Source organism: Solea solea, chromosome 10, assembly GCF_958295425.1.
Source record: "Solea solea chromosome 10, fSolSol10.1, whole genome shotgun sequence".
Classification (NCBI taxonomy): Eukaryota; Metazoa; Chordata; class Actinopteri; order Pleuronectiformes; family Soleidae; genus Solea; species Solea solea.
Genome location: NC_081143.1, coordinates 18,790,568 through 18,806,168, shown reverse-complemented (window position 1 = coordinate 18,806,168; position 15,601 = coordinate 18,790,568). Strand labels below are relative to the sequence as shown.

At 40.3% G+C, this 15,601-nt stretch overlaps 1 protein-coding gene and 1 long non-coding RNA gene across 3 annotated transcripts in view; one reads left to right on the top strand and one right to left on the bottom strand.

Moving 5' to 3' along the window:
- The window catches only part of prkcaa (protein kinase C, alpha, a), a 112,314-nt gene that overhangs the window by 3,427 nt on the left and 93,286 nt on the right, over positions 1-15,601 (bottom strand). For both annotated transcript variants that reach the window (XM_058640183.1, XM_058640184.1), the window contains 3 exons: positions 11,322-11,402; positions 10,130-10,237; positions 6,221-6,361 (listed from right to left, as the gene is read on the bottom strand). In XM_058640183.1, coding sequence (XP_058496166.1) covers positions 6,221-6,361; positions 10,130-10,237; positions 11,322-11,402 — 330 coding nt within the window. The remainder of the gene's footprint in view (positions 1-6,220; positions 6,362-10,129; positions 10,238-11,321; positions 11,403-15,601) is intronic.
- LOC131466748 (uncharacterized) lies at positions 13,712-14,197 on the top strand. Its single transcript, XR_009241450.1, has 3 exons — positions 13,712-13,818; positions 13,915-13,992; positions 14,114-14,197. It is a non-coding gene; the product is annotated as an uncharacterized LOC131466748 (long non-coding RNA).

Below are 15,601 nucleotides of genomic sequence, written 5' to 3'. Positions count from 1 at the left end.
CACGTACCATCGTAGTTATCACCGCACAATAGCAGCTGTAATCAAGGTCATTTTCATTCATTTCATCGCATAATATCACATTGGGTTTGTCAAACTGACGTGCACAGATGCACGTAAACTCTGCATCTGTGTTTATGTGTTCTGCCACTTCAACCTGACCACTCACTCAAATGAGTCTGCGCTTTGGCCTATAAACATAAACAATCTCACACCTGATCCCCCCCCCCACTCTTTCCCAATCGCTTTATGCAAAAGGAAGTGAATAACATCAGATTACGTGCTCTACATCACATTCACCTGAATCACAAAGAACCATTCTGACCACTGAATCCACACTGTCACAGCTGTGGAACAGCAAAGCATTTTTCCTCTTAACAAAGCCCAGGACTGACTGTGGAATAAATGACACTATGTTCATACGGAAATCAAAACCCGGTGTAACGGCTTCTTATACGTTTGCACAGATGTGATACTGTATGTACATATGTTCACATATATGTACATATGTTCACATATATGTACATACAGTGTCAAAGACACTCATAGAATAAAATAATTCAGCATCAAAGAGAACAAGGTCACACAAGGATTAATTATCATGTTGTGAAGAGGGAGGCGAGCATTCTGCGTTTAAACAGGGGACATCAAACGTGTTTTCATGTTTCTGTGAAGAGAAGATAATCAAATTAAATCAAAGACGTCGAAACGGATCATGTCGTGTGGTGGACAAATTAGCACTTCAGAAAATGGATCAGCAAAGGTCTTGCACTTGTTCGGGGGACGTGGGCGTGCATCTCATTTTGTCTCTGCATAGTTATTCCTACTGACTGGAAATGAGTAACTGCAGTAGTTTATAACATAGAATTGATTAATCGATCGATTGATTGATTGATTGATTATTTCTGCTCCGGTTTCCTCCCACAGACATGCAGATTTGGGGATGAGGCAGAATTGGACACTCTAAATTGACCGTAGGTGTGAGTGTGAGAGTGGACAGTTGTTTGTCTTTATATCTGGTTCTGTTATGGACTGGCTATCTGTCCAACGTGTACCCTGCCTATCGCTCTATGTCAGCTGAGATTGGCACAGCAACCCTCCATGACCCTCATGTGGGGGATGGATGGATTATTATTTCTGTTGTTATAACTGCACATGGTTCCTGTTGCCCTCATCTCCTGTCCTCCTGTGTGTCTAAGATGCAGCCAGATCAGTCTGTCATCAATGTGTTGCACCACCATCTGGGAATGATGCGATGTAACGGCCAAATTAAATCACAGATTTAATACGACAGAAGTTTTAAATCACTCTTAAAAACTGTGCAAGAGAAAGAAGGCTGCACACATCAGTCTTCTCTATCCACCTACGCACTAGGCTCACCTAGATAATGACCTACTCCAAAACAGACATAATCTTTTATCTAAATACACACATATTATGGGATCTGGTGCGCCACTTTTAAGCATTCATGCTGTGAAGATAACCTAGTGAAAAGCCAAATTCCATTGACCTTTAATACAGGGCTTGGACAGAAAGAATGATGACAACCATAACACTTTTGGCATTGTTGTCACAGAAATAAACACAGGTGCGTTAGACTCAAAAGATTGTTGTGACTGCAAACGCAACATTTCACCAAATGTTACATCAGAGATGTGAGTCACTCTGAAAAAAATACATTGCCTAAAGGCTTCTTCAGGAAGAGAGATCATATTGTTTCTGAGAGTTTCTGGTTTTGACAGGGAGCAATTTATTACACTTACACTTAAATATAGAGAGAAATGTTTATTTGTCAAGTTATATTATTATGTTTTGCTAAGGTAAGGAAGGGATAGATTGTTTTGGAGTAATGCACAAGAGGCAGGAGGATATTTACTTGAAGGTATTTGGGCACTTTAAGGTTGAAATCATTTGCGAGGTTTCAGTCATGACTAACTGGCCTCATCTGCTCGACAAGTGCTTCCGTTAAACACACACCACATGAACACAACCGTCGTGGACTTGCTTCCAATCAGTTCAAACACTCTCACAAAACTCCAGGACACAGGTGATTCATTTCCATGCAGTTTAATGGGAATCGTATGAAACTGTGAACACAGTAAGACCAGTATTAGTATTAAACACTGGCAGTAAACAGCAGTAAACGTAAAGCTAACTTAGCATCGCGGTTAGCGTCCGCGATTAGCATTAGCGGCATTAAGTGTTTTTCTCGCGTTTTTTTGTTTCTGTAAATGTCCTCCCGTGACTGTTACAACTAACAGGTGTCATTCGCGTTTGTTTCTGTAAATGTCCTCCCGTGACTGTTACAACTAACAGGTGTCATTCGCTCCAAACCACTATACGACCTGTCACAGTGGATAGAAGGCAGGATACACACTTCAAGGCAGAGTCTCCGTGTGCGTGTGTGTGTGTGTGTGCTGTCCCTGACTGAACTCTCCAACACTACATACCTGAAGGCGTCCTTCAACTGCTATGTCTCTCTCTGTTTACTTGTCGTCTTCCATCTATCACTAAAGAGCTCTTGCTCAAGTGAACAATTTTTTTTTTGTTATTCGACAATTGTCACCACTAAATTGATAAAGTTATAATATGCAGCATTCAAATATTTTAAAATGGTGAGACTAATGTTGTGCATGTATTTTTTTAAGAAGTGTACTTGTACTAGTCAGAATTAGTTCTCCGTCAAATTAAATGCACTAAATCCTGTTACGTGCTCAATATTATAGCAGGACTTTTCAATGTGAAGCTGTGCATCAGCTGGTTCTGCAAATATTAATTAATAATAATAATAATAAAAAAAGACTGGAAACAGGGAACAGAAACACTTAAATGCTTGTTGATACATCTCTCCATTCCTCTTAAGGTCATGTTTTTGTTTCTGTCATGTTTCATGTTTCCTGCTTTATTGTGAAACTTACCTCTCCTCTCGTTTCAGATCGCTTCACTTCCTGCCCCTGTGTATATTGTCTGCCCCACCCTCATTAGATTCACCTGTGTCTCGTGGTCTCCCTCCACCGCATGAGTTTATAAGGTGTGTTTTTCCTGTTTTTACAAACGCCCGTTTATTAATGTCCACCTTTGCCTTGCCCTTTTTGGTTTTGCTTGCCTGGACTGATAGATTTGAGATAAGTAAAGGGATTTTGTTTAAAATCAGAACTGTTGGTTGGTGTCACACCTTTTACGTTGTGTGGCTTATAAAACTTAAAATAAAAATCTGGAATCCAAAGGAGCCTTTGGAAAAAGAAGTGAAGTGAACCAAAGCTCATGATCCCACGCTGCTCTCCCACATCATCAAACTAGGTCTTGTATTAATATTTTGATTGAAAGAGAGCGGCAGAAATTATATACTATATTATATCAGACCTCTGCTGTCAAGTCATATTCTTACCAGTGTGTAAGCAGGGCATTTGTAAGACAATGCCTTGGCTGCTCAACTATCTGCGTGGAGCAGTAATGAACAGAAACAATGCCAGACTTGAGTTTTGTGGGAGTGGGTGGCATGGTTGAGTTCACTTACTCATGGAACTTCGTGTTCTTTGAGAGAGTATTACACTGCAAATAAAGAACACTGAACAGTCAAGAAACAGGTTGTTACAAGCTGAACCCACGAAATAAATGAAGCTTAATAAGAACAAAAAGCTCAAATAGGGAAATGAACTATGAGCTTCATTGTCTGCGAATGATTTTTGGGTGATATATTTGCCCTTTGGAAAAAGAAGTGAGCAGATTTATCTGTTTTATCTCTCCAGATTCTCCTTGTGTGATTCAGCCAACCCCTTTTGGGCTGAGACCAAAGCCATTATGCTGCTGATGCATCCTGCCATACACAGTGACATAGTGTCTTACATGGGTTTTTGACCTACTTTCTGTCGTCTTTCATCGCTCTCCCTCTCTCTCTGCGCACATATGGCCTTGCACGCCTCTGCACTCAAGCATATTAAAAGAAGTTTCTCAAGATGATCTTTCCCTGATCTTTCCCTCTTTCCCTGTTGGCCCTGGCATGGGATGCTTTCCTTTCTTGCCATCATCTCCATCTAAAACCTTTTCACTTTGTTTTTCTGCAGTTAGCTTGTCACTAGGAGTGCACATAAGGGCATCCGTTATCTGAACTTGACTGAATTTCTGGGGATTGACACACGCTGCCCTGTAAGGAAAATGTTTCTACTATTTAATTTTCACTGCCTTGATTCATCAGAAGGCACAGCTGAACCCATTTGTCCGTCCGTGGTTGAGAAAGCTCAAGATAAAATCAGGACATTATCAGCGTTCGTGTTTTGCCTATTTTTCAAAGTGCACTTTTACTAATTATATCATCAGCTTGGTTGGGATTTAATTAATTAACCCATTGTTTGACTCGCCATGTGCTAGGAAACGAACTACAGCTTCAATTGAAAATTGGATGCAAAAAAAGTAATTATTTTGACCCCAAATGTGGAAAATAGAGAACTACATACAGCAAATAAATACTCCTTTTTCCTCTTGCGTCCCGTAAGTCATGAGAGGAAAGGCAGACATGCTCAGTCAAGCCGCAACAGACTGCATGTCTTAATTTCTTACAGCTACTATGAGTCACAACACATGCCATCATTTTATCTTTGAGTGTGCATGTGTCAGTATCTCATCAGCCAAGCACAACTCTTCCATGGACACTTTTCCAGGTCTTCTGTTCAGTGACTCAGTCCTCCTACTCTCACTTGCCCTGTTTCCATCCCTGCTTTATTCACCATCAATAAGCAGCCTCCTCCTATATGACCTACTTTTCCATCGACCATCCACAAGTGGGTGTGAAAAGTGTGGGAATCAAGTGTGTTGTACTCCCGAGAAATGAGCCTGGTTTCGTACCAACACTGCGTGCTGCACGTGGCATTTAATCACGTACTTGTTGTGTTGCCTATAGTAGACAGCTGCATGGAGACAGCATTTAACAGTATCACACTAAGTGAACCTGCTCTGTCACTCACTGGACCACACAGACCATTCCCTCCATGCTGTCTGAAGCTCCAGTCCAATAGATACAGATGGTTTGAGTCTCTCAGCTGGGTGCAGACACTGTATTGATTGCAATTCCACATCTGCCACAGGCCAATTAAGTGAGATAGAGCAGGGATGAATGCACAGGGAGAAGGGAAGAGGGTGGATAAGAGAGGCCCGGGTTAGACCTGGTGAGAGGTGAGTGGGAGGTGTATAATGATAGCCATTTAGTGGTAATGGATTCAGAAAGAGCACTATATTACATGGTACAGTGAGACGAACATGACTGATCATTGAAGGCCAGAGTATGGTGGTTAATGGGAGCAGTCAACAATGTTTTGCTTCTCTGTTTCCGTCTCTCTCATCGTTCAACCGTATCTGTGTCTACAACCAGACACCTGAGCGCACGCACTGCACAATGGACATACAATACACAACCTTTTGCTTTTCCCTGTGAATATGGACAGCAGACACAAACATGAGGTGTACATGCAACATAACCTGCCCCTGCCTCTGCTTTACGCGGTCTCTGTTAACCTTTCCTTTCTTCAGCCTTCACACACGTATTTACAAAGCACAGAGCACTAGGATTCCCAGGACACACAGAAACACACGCGGCAGGAGACTACATGGCCACAGACACCAGGATGCACCTTATTAAAGGAACGGGAGCCCTTGAGGGTAAAACAGGAGAGGACTACAGTATAAATGCCACACACACAAAACACTGAATTACCTACTTCTTTTGGTGTATACATTTATACATTATTAGGTTAAGATACACAAACAGGGGGTAGTGTGTGTATGTGTGTGTGCACTCTAGATGATGTGTAAACTCAAGGGTACAACTGCACGAGACATACATTCATAATTAAAGATTGTTACGTTAATTATACATTAAGATCACTTATGGCCCATATAACACGGGCTGTGTGTAACCTATGCTGTCCAAAATGCATTCCATTAAGTCACAAAGGGGTTTAGTGCAAAAAACTAAACACTTGGTGATGTTTATTGCATGCCCTTTGTTTTTACTTCTACACAGACAAGACCCTCGACAAGTCGCAAAAATATTGATCAGCATCTTTATATTTCATCACAGTAATGGTGTCCCATAAGGTGAGAGTAACAAGAAGTGTGGTCTTAAATTAATGCAAACCAATTATCTTCACCGTGGTTACAATAGCTGTCACACGTAATTAGACCATGTAGTAGTAATTACACCCTGAGCATGATTTTTCACAGGACTTACCACTTTGGGCTTGAAGGGCGGCTGTATCTCTCTGTTCTGGAGACGCTCCCAGTCAATGCGTCTGAAGAAGGCATGTTCTCTGACGTCCCTCTCTCCTTCATTGCCACAGCCCAGACGCTTGGACGGGTGCTTGGTCATCAGCTGCTCACAGTAAGAAAAAGGAAAAAATCACCAGTCTGAATAACAGTGGTAATTCCACTCATAAGAACATTCATATTGTACAGACAAATGTGTTTTTTTCAGTTTGCAGTGTCATTTAATCTCTGGTCTCTTGTGATCACTTATCGAGGTCAGAAAACTTTAAACACCTGGGTCTGGCAAAAAAGGTGACAATCATTCTTTTTCACCATCTTTCACTCTGCTTATTCTGCCTTGCCTGTCTCTTACCGTCACACCACAGATGACATGGGGACACAAAATGTGGAGAACCCACAGCAAACAAAACCAACTAAAATATTGTCAGTGTGAAAACAAAATGTAATGTTTTAATTAATGTCAAACTGCTGCTGCTTTACATGCACCTCAGTCACCTTGGCAATGTTGTATTTAACATGCTAACCCATCATGTTACAGTATGGATTTATTTTATTTTTTTTTCTAACAGGCTCTGACCAAAACACACATTTTTCAGTCTTAGGCTTTTTAAATAACACTATTATTACAGCTAACTCTGCTACATTAATTGAACATAATATAAATGCACAGTGTATAAAACATCACAATGTGAGCCTCATCAAAGACCAGTCTCTCGTACGTGAGCTCTTTCACATACAGGTCACAGGATGGGTCACGTCTGAGTGCATCCAGCTGGCAGACTACTTCACGCAGTTGTTGACAAGGTAGAAAAACTCATTTGCAGCTCTGTGTCTGGTCACAGGACTGTTTCTGACAGTGAGAAAGCATCCTGCTGCAAATACACAGACTGTCACCATTTAAGTGACACATCCCACACCATGAAATGCCCTAAAAGTAACCCCCCCCCCCCCCCCCCCCCCCCCCCAAAAAAAAAAACTGTTGGACTGCCACCATGCCAATCAAACACTTGTGAGTGTGTGGTTGAATTACTTTCACGTCAGAGTGATGGATCGTGATCACTCTGTCCGCAGACACTTAGCACTAGAATGTCAGTGACTCCACAGTGTCATGACATGACGAGGAAAAGTTTTAGCAAAAGCAAATTGTCAGACCTGATGGGACGAGAGGAGAGAGACGACGAGTGAAAAAGAGTAGGCACATGGGGCCTAAGAGACGGTAGAGTCTGCTCAAGGACAACATCATACAGTTACGAAACACACGTTATCACCACTATCACCCATTGCAAAGGTAAAAGAGTTTAATATTCTGCCTTTTCTGTGGACAAAATAACAAATAATTACAACCCCACTGGGACTTGGACATTATGTAGTAATTAACAGCACAGGAGACAAGGCATTTACTTTTACCCTTTATGCTTTTGCCTCAGTGCATTCATGTAGTTGAATTATTCATGGATAAACCAACATTTACACTCAGAACAAGTGGGTTTTTCTGTGTATACCTGCCTCTATTTTATTTCTCCCTCCTGTAAACACAATTAAAATGGATGCTCTTTGGGTGACATTTGTGCATCTACACCTGAGACTTATTCAATTATATTAATTTGATTTAAAATGTAATGTACTATGCAGTACACATGAGCTCACCCAGTAAAGATTGTATTTTAACATTTATGGAGTGCAGTTTTCAGGTTCTCTTTGTGTCTGCATGGGGTTTTCTCCAGTTACTCTGCAATTGGAGACTCTAAATGAACTGCAAGTGGGTAATAGAGTGAACTGATGTTGACCTGGCCCTGTGATAGGCTGGTAAGGGTGCACCTGCCTCTCACCCAGTATCAGCAGGGATTGGCTTTAAACCCCCCCCCCCCCTGTGACCCTCAAAGTGTAAGTAGTATACATAATGGATGGATGGACATCACCTGCCCATTTTACTCTTTTACTGGACTCCTCATTCTAGCGCCCTCTAACAACTACATTCCCTTGTTTTCTTCTTCTTCTTCTTCTTCTTCTTTCCCTCTCATCTCTCCACTTCATTCCTCCTTTATAGGTCAGGCTACTGACAAGCACTGTGTATCCATTAAGTGGAAGAGCTGGAGTAATTCCAAACAAGAGTGGAGACAATACTTCAGCAGAGACACATGCCTGTACATGGCTAAGATAAATAAAGCAGAAAGAGGTGAAGGTGACAAAGAGAAACACGCTGAGAAAAAGACAGGGAGACAAAGCACATTATTTCACAGCTCATTGACCTTGAACTGCCTCTGGACGGAAATACAAGAGCTGTTTTTATTATGAAATTCACTCTGGACACACACACAGAAACTTGTGCCTTTTCTTCCAAGTACAGCAGCATAAATCAATAAATCATAAATCAATCAATGCCATTGTTTCAGGTACAAAACCTCTCATCTTTAAGGGGCCAAGCCAAAATTATGCTCAGAGGAGTTAACCCCCGGAGCTCTGCTGATACTAAAATTAAACATTTATAGAATGCGTCCAAAATGATTCTGATAATTTACCAAATATTCCTAAAGTAACTCTCCCCAGTGACTTCACCTGCTGCCTAAATTCATCCATAATTAATGTATGTCAGGTTCACTAAGGATAAACAATCTGAACTTGTGTCATTGAGGCTCATACGAGCAGAGGGTAAAGCGTAAATAATTCAGCTTGTTTTTTCTGGCAGAATCATGATTTCACAGTGATTCGGTGAATCCATTAGGTAAGTATCATCCCTCTGTTCATCCCTCTTTCATCTGCTATTCAAATACTTTGTTGTAAACATAAAATGAGACAGTTACATTCCAGCATTTCTCTGTTTGACTTTCCACTGCACAGGTTCAGTTCCCTGTGTCTCTGGAGAACCACGGTCTCAGAAACAACATCCCAGGGGAACACTAAATCTTCCTGTGGTATTACTACAAAAGAGCCATTTGATGAAAAACAATCAAACTGCATATCAGGAGACTGCCAGTCCTGGCACAGTACAGGCATAAGCTTTTGAAGTAATTGAAAATGTCACAAACAAAGTATGCACTCGGCTACAAATCATACTCTGAATTTTTGAACATATACATTAAGATCAGACAGCTATGCATCATGCAACCACAAATAATCTTGACTTTTCTTTTCCTTGTGCAATTTTTGACTAGTATAATGTGACTTAGTTTCCTGTTTGAAAAGATAACTAAACTATAGGCAGTATTGTGTTAAAGACTATATGAAGTAATGCACTCTGGTCGTCAGTTTCCAATAAGAATACACGTTACAACCTTTTCCACAAGGGATTTCTTTTCATCTATTTTGTTACTGACACAGAGACGCAGTATATACAGTATATACAGTATGTTACACGTTTTGACAGATCACTGTGACAGTTGTAGTCAAAGACATTTGATGATCTGATATATTCACCGTCAATGTTACAATAATGCAAAAGAAACTGAGGGGAAAGAGGAAAGAGAACTTCCATCTGAGTTCCCAGACACTCTTTTTACAGCATATAGCGCTAGACTTCTCATAGTTTACACATAAGTGTGGAAAGCTAATAAACGCCTTCCGATGATCTGTGACCATGCACATCACTTTTTCGCCCTAGAGTCGACATACCAGAAAGGACATGACAAGAAGTTGAAGTATTTTGTCTTAAGTGAATAGTGAATGTTAAGTTAAGCAACATAGTTAAACAGTTAAATAAAGTAGTACACAAACATGTCTCTATCAGTCTCTGAAACTGAAAAACAAAGCCACTGCCAGCTTATACATTTATCCTTCATGAATACTGAATGGATTAAAATATATGGATGTTTTAATCTTGTTGCTTATGCACAAATAACTGATAGATACATGGACGACAAAGACAAAATTCACTCACTCCTTTGCAGATGGAAACCGCTTCTTTTGACAGGGACTTGGGGTACGACACGTTGTGCTCCATGATGGACTGGAACAGCTCATCTTCATCCTCTCCATCAAACGGAGGCTGAAGGAGAAAGGGTACAAAATCAAGAGCAATGTTTTAATCCATTATCACAAAGTGAAGTGAAAAGGGAAGTGTCATTATGTAGAAGCAAAAGGAACAAAAAACAATGAGCAGCAGTGGAGAATTAGTGAGATCTAAAGTCTCACAGGGCAAATGGGATAGATGACCTCACTTTTCTCCCCTTCTCACAGGACGTTATCATCAGTTATCATAATGTGGGTGTTTTGGCAGTCGAAAAATGAATTGTTCATCATTCCCACTTAGCTGGTCCCTTCAGCTAGAGACAGCAAGACTGCCTCATGCCCCCTTTATTTTAGATTGAAGGACAGACAAAGAGAACATCTACATACAGTAGGTAAAAACATCACCCATTACTTTGTAAAGTTGCAGTTTGTTATAGTTTGTTATAGATTGAACTGCTGTTTGTTTGGAATTAAAACATGTAATATAATATATAAGAATAAAGCTATAGCATGTACTTTCAGTGTGTATTTGTATTTGTTTAAACAGGTATTTTCTCTAACATCTGGGTTTACATTTAAATAAAGATCTGTGAACAAACACATTTATTAATCCCGTTTGCAAGGCAATGAAACATTGAAAAAATATAATTATAACATATATATATAAAATATACACACAATAGAACTTCATAATGTAATGCCTCACTGCATCACATAGTATGTGACAACTTAACACAAATAACACAGTTTATCACAGGTTTATCACACCCACATTTCCCACGTATACTCAGGTGGTCTTTCCTTACAACTTTCTCACCAGCTGTCATAACACATGTTGTCAAACACACATACACTCTTCATATCCTCCTATTACGAGTCAGTACAAACCTTGACCGTGTTTTTATGTTAATACTGTGTAACAGAATCTGTGGGGACACCAAACCATCAACCATGGACTTGTTTCACAAAAGATTAAGATTTGGTTTTAGGGCTAGAGGCCTTTAGTTGTGATGACTCAGGTTTGGGTAAGGGGCTAGGGAATGCATTATATCAGTGTGTATCCACAATGGGAATAGTGAAGCATGTTCTTGTGTCTCTGTGTATGTGTGTGCACCACTCACCTGCCCTGCAAGCATTTCGTAGAGCAGCACTCCATATGCCCACCAGTCTACAGAGCGGCCATATGGCTGATATGCAATAATCTGTGTAACAAAGAGGAAAAGACAATGTTTTTAAAACAAACAAACAATTGGCCTAACTCAAGTAATTCTGTTTCTGAAAGTAAGACAACACAGTTTGGAAAATGGGCCAGAAGCTGTCAGAGTGAAATACGCACAACTTATCCTTTGCACGTAATCTGTAAGCATGTCATTTAAGAGGAAACTTGAAGCTAACACACCCAATCACTGAAAACCTTGATTCAAATTAATTCAAATTAATTCAAATTTCAAATTCCAAATTCAATTTAGAAGATACATTATTGCACAGTGCTGTCACCCGCGACAGACACACATCCATTTCTCAACAGCAGTTGAGCCCATACCCATACATGTACATACGACAAGGACACACACACAAACAATTGTATGTGGTTTTTAAATGATGTGACAGCAGTCAAAAGCACATTGACCTATCCTGAGAAACATCTGACCTCTGCTGCACAAATCCAGCAATGGGACACTCTTTCAGCTAAGGAACAAACAAACAAACAAACAAACAAACACACACACTGCTGTCCCTAGGGTTGAAGGGAAGCAGCTGAATACACAGTCCATCCACGTGTTTACCATGGCACCCACAGGCAAGCATGTGCACCAAACTGTACGTCTGTTAGCGTGTCTCTCAATGTCACAGTGACCTTGAGAGTAGTCGTTTTATATAGCATACATTTAATGTCTTGCAGTTGGACTCGACAGTGCCAGATGAAGTATGAAAGTTTGGGTTGAAACTACATATATGCATATATGACACGTTGTCAGTGTGGAATTTATTTTCAGCTCTTATCAGAATGCCTCTAACCTTGGCCCTGGCAGACATGTTTCATAAACTTCAGAGGGTCATCTACATGTCAACAACATACAGACCTTACATAACCTTTCACACGATCACCTAACGCTTCAAAATCGCCACCCCCCCCGCAGGACCGACGGACCACAAGGATGAGGGTTGCTTTACTCTTCCTGCTCGGGTGCTGCTGCCTATCTGAGGCTAACACCCTTAGGTTCACCGGTATCACACATGGTCAGGATGAAGCAGACAGCTTAACTCTGCTCAGGGAGGTGATGGCTTTTCTCGATGACCAGAGAAGTGAGCTGCAACAGACCAAAGAGCAACTGGTGCAACTTCAGAGAGTGCAGGGTACTGTATGTGAAGAGGGTGATGAAGGATGACACGTCGCCTGCTTCATCCTGAATGTCCAGCTCTTTTTTTTCTCTCAAACATCTCAAATCTAATGGAAAACATAGTGGGATTCCCTATTGTTTTACATTTACTTACACGGCCTTACGTTATAGTGCAATTTTCTTTACAGAACAGACAGTTGCTGAAAGCCTGTTGGATGAAGTATGGAAACAGTTGGAGGCACTGAAGCAAGGCTACACAAGTATATCTGGAAGCAATATCTTATTTTGTTATATACTGCATATGTATGTACTGTATGTACAATAATAATAATTGACATTGCTTTGTTTCCATTGTATAAAAAAAGAGCACGAGGCCCGGCTGAGAGTCAGTGAGATGCACATTGAGGAACAGAGGAGGCAGGTGCAGCAAGTTGTGTGGCAGTCCACAGATAATGTGCACATACAACATTTTTATGTAACTGCCATCAGAAGTGCAACAGATATTAAACTCCGTTTTATTTGTGTATGTATCAATTTAAGTTTAGCTTATTTGTTTATTCTAGTTTGTATTATCTTCTTCTCATTCTCACAAAGCAGAACTAGAGGCCAGATTGAATGGCAGTGACTTGGAGGGCCAAAGCAAACGAGTGCAACAACTCCAGAGGGAAAATAGAGGTGAGGGAACAAATAAGTGAAATATTAATGCATGGGGGAGTAGACATGCCTCTCATTCATCTCAGCTCATCTACTTCACCTTAGAATTTAGATTTGAATGAATGACTGAAGTGATGCAGTATTTATAACCTCATTTTCAACATGACCTGAAGACCTGAACGCCCGACTGACGGAGCTGGCACATAAGTTTGGAGAAGCCGATGCAGAAGTGAAGGCACTGCAAAACGCTGATCAAGGTAAATGATCAGACTAAGAAATTAATTTGATTGGGTGTTTTTTTCCAAAAAATATTTAATGAAGTTATTCTAAAACCACCAGATTCGGAGGCTAGACTGAATGTCACTGATGCCCAAGCAGACACACAAAGAGCCCTGGTGATGCAGATACAGACTGAAATTGAAGGTACACAAGGTGTAGCGACTATTGCATTAATGCAACCACATTGTGAGTTAAATGCCTGACCAGACTGTGGACTGTGCTGCACTTGAAATGTCAGAGATTGCATCCAGAGTGGAGTCCAGCGAGAGTCTTGAGACCGAGCTGAACACAAGGCTTAAAGAAAGTGAGGCAGAGGTGGAGGCTCTGAAAACTGTGGATCGAGGTAAAGGGTGATGGAGGAACCAAAAGTATGCCCAAATACTTTGATGCAAGCCAATGTATTCAAATCATTCAATTCTCTCTTAATTTCACTGAGAAGAACTGGAGGTCAGACTGAACGCCAGCGATCTGGAGGGTCAAAACACACGTGTGGAACAACTGCAGGAGGAGAGGGAAGGTAATGCAGCAAACAAGTCAATTATTAATGCACAGCAAAGTCGATTTCAGCTCACTCCATGATTCATATTTGACTGAGTGGAAGCTCATGCCATATTCATTTGCAAATTTTTACTCATCAGAGTTGAACGTCAGACTGACAGAGCTGGGCAATAAGGTTGGAGATGTGGACAGAGGTGTGAGGGTACTGCAGACTGTCGATCAAGGTAAATAAATCACAGTTTTATTCTATTTCTATTCAAGTTATGTTATTCAACATCAATATTATGTTCTTCATGTAATGAACAGTATTAGAGGCAATTACAGATGGAAATCAAATGTAGTGATATCTATATTGGCACTCTCCCGCACTTTTTCCCCAAAAAATATATCAAAAGTCAAATACTTGCTTCGCTACAAGTTGTCTTATAAAATCCTGCGATCAGTTACCGTGTTTATCAGGTGCAAGTGCAGGCACTATCTACAGCAGATCAAGGTAAAGAAAAGGAGAAAAACATGGAATCTCAATCTGTGCATCTCACATCTCCCACTAGAGATCAAATCCAGAGTTGGAGCAAGTGAAGGCCAGGCTAAAGAAATGAACTCACGCCTTGGAGTCAATGACACTAAAGTGGAGGCACTGGAGAAAATGAATAATAGTAGATAGAAGTTTTACTGTGTTAAAATAAAGAGAATGTTATAATTAAGTATTGTAATGTAATACTTAAATGGATTTCACACAATCGCATAATTCTTTATTTTCCCCCAGAGTTACATGCCGGACTGACTGCTGCTGAGATTTTGGGCCAGGAGATGAAGACAAAGCTGGAAAAAACAGAGGCTGACATGGAGGCACTTAAAAAAGCTGAACAAGGCAAGAATGTCACATTATATACTGTATATATATATGTATATATATTATTTATTGATGAAAGGCTTTAAACTTAATTAATAAATTACCCTTTTGCTAATTGTTCGTCGCAGACAATTGGGATATTATCTTTCAAGTGAAATAAATTTTTCCCTGACAGAGCTGGAGGCTAAACTGGAGACAAATCAGACTGTACAAGAGGAGCTGAAAAATAAAGTTGACCAAACAGCAGCAGCACTGGAAGAAGTGAACACTACAGTGACCAAAGGTGTATGTGGTTAAATATCATCCTGGAAACAATGTGGAAAGTTTATCTTGACATATATGGGGATGAGATTGTCTGTTTTTTTTTATAATCTAACATTTTCTTTACGGAAAGTAACAGCTGCATTTGCACATATTTGGTTTGTCCTTTCATAACATTACTATTATTGTTATTACTATAATACAGATAAAGTGGCTTTCTCAGCTGCTCTGGAAGAAAACCAAATGCACATTGGACCATTTAACACTGAGACCACTCTAGTCTACAAGAAAGTCATCACCAACATTGGAGACAGCTATGATCCCGAAACAGGTAATGTCTGTGTGATTGCTACATGAATATACATCATTGGCTGTGGTCAGAATTCTCAGATCATTTTTATGGGAAGACACACTGTATGTCTTCCAACTAAAATTCCAACTTTTAATTTAAAAGTTGAAGTCCTTGTGAAAGTGGTTCAGTTTATGTCCATTTCATTCTTTAAACGTCCTTGAC